Consider the following 1,345-nt stretch of genomic DNA (forward strand, 5'->3'; position numbering starts at 1 on the left):
GCAAAGTCAAGAAACATATAAAATCCTTATGCATTTTTTTAAGAAATTCATCCTTTAATAATATAATAGCTAACGGGAATAAAATTTTCAATGGAAAAAGATAAGTGACAACTTTATTGTACAGCATTTTTGCTTTTTTTTTTCTACTGAGGCCATAAATTTATAATAGTAGTAAGATAAATTAAATTAAAAGTGAAAATTTTCTTTTATAAATAAGCGCTCAATATCTCCTCTCCTTCCCCGTCCCCTGTCTTCTCCAAACTCACACAAGTTCCCTCTCTCTTCTCTCTGTTTATCTGTCTAACGCATGAGAGAACAAACTCATCTCACAATCTCAGCCTTCGGTTATATCGCCAGCTTAGATGGAGAACACTCAAGGATCCTCGCCGCCTCACATGGACGCTTCTCGGCCGTCACTAGGATTCCCTCTCGGCACAGCTCTGCTTCTCATAATCATTTTCAGCCTTTCCGGGATATTCTCTTGCTGTTACCATTGGGACAAACATCGCTCGCTCCGCCGTTCTTTGGCCAATGCCTCTGGTCATCCCTCCGCCGACATAGAGTCCTCTCCGTTCAAACCTAGACCCCCTTTTCCGGTATAGTCTCCTCTCCCATTTTCTGAAATTATTATAAATTTCGATTTTACCAACACAAAAAAAGGGAAAACATATTTGCCACAACATTTTATTTCCATTTCTCATCGAGGATTTAAAACTCGTATGTTTGAAAGATTTTAGTTACTATTAAATTTAATAAAAAAAGTTCACGTTTTTTTCGAGTAAATACAAAATAGGGTTTCTTATAAATATTTTAGAAATCGAAAAGTAAGTGAAAGCATATGGAATACATTACTATCTTGATGAAATTGTAATTTATTAAGGACCAGAAGTTGAATTTTGAAAATTTAGTTAGTAAGTAGAAAGTAAAAAATAAAATATAAATATAAATCTAGTGAGTTGATTATGAACTAAAAATAACTATTGTGAACAGGATGTGAAGAAACCCCAGGATCTAAGCATAACGGTGGTGATGCCTGGAGATAATACGCCTAAATTTATAGCATTGCCGTGTCCGTGTGCACCACCTCGGCCAGAGAACCTCACCGTTGATGTCCAAAGTCCACCGTTCTCACCACCTGTTAAGCCGCCGCGTTTTCCCATTCCTCTTTGTTAGATTTAATTTAGCTAAATGATAACACAAAGGAGGAAAAATGTCGAAATATCTCGTTTTGATGTACATGTAAATCATAAATTTTTTTGAAACTATTATAAATTTAATTTTGTTCTCTGATTTATTATTTATGTATTCAGTTGGCAACATTATGAAGTGGTTTGATTGTGTGAAA

At 35.2% G+C, this 1,345-nt stretch overlaps 1 protein-coding gene across 1 annotated transcript; it reads left to right on the plus strand.

The window, feature by feature from the left end:
• Positions 1-226: 226 nt before the first annotated feature.
• Positions 227-1,345, plus strand: LOC106405821 (uncharacterized protein At5g65660-like). Its single transcript, XM_048775294.1, has 2 exons — positions 227-596; positions 991-1,345. The coding sequence occupies exons 1-2, from the start codon at positions 363-365 to the stop codon at positions 1,171-1,173; spliced, it is 417 nt and encodes a 138-aa protein (XP_048631251.1). The 5' UTR covers positions 227-362; the 3' UTR covers positions 1,174-1,345.

Source organism: Brassica napus, unplaced genomic scaffold, assembly GCF_020379485.1.
Source record: "Brassica napus cultivar Da-Ae unplaced genomic scaffold, Da-Ae ScsIHWf_806;HRSCAF=1155, whole genome shotgun sequence".
NCBI classification, from domain to species: Eukaryota; Viridiplantae; Streptophyta; class Magnoliopsida; order Brassicales; family Brassicaceae; genus Brassica; species Brassica napus.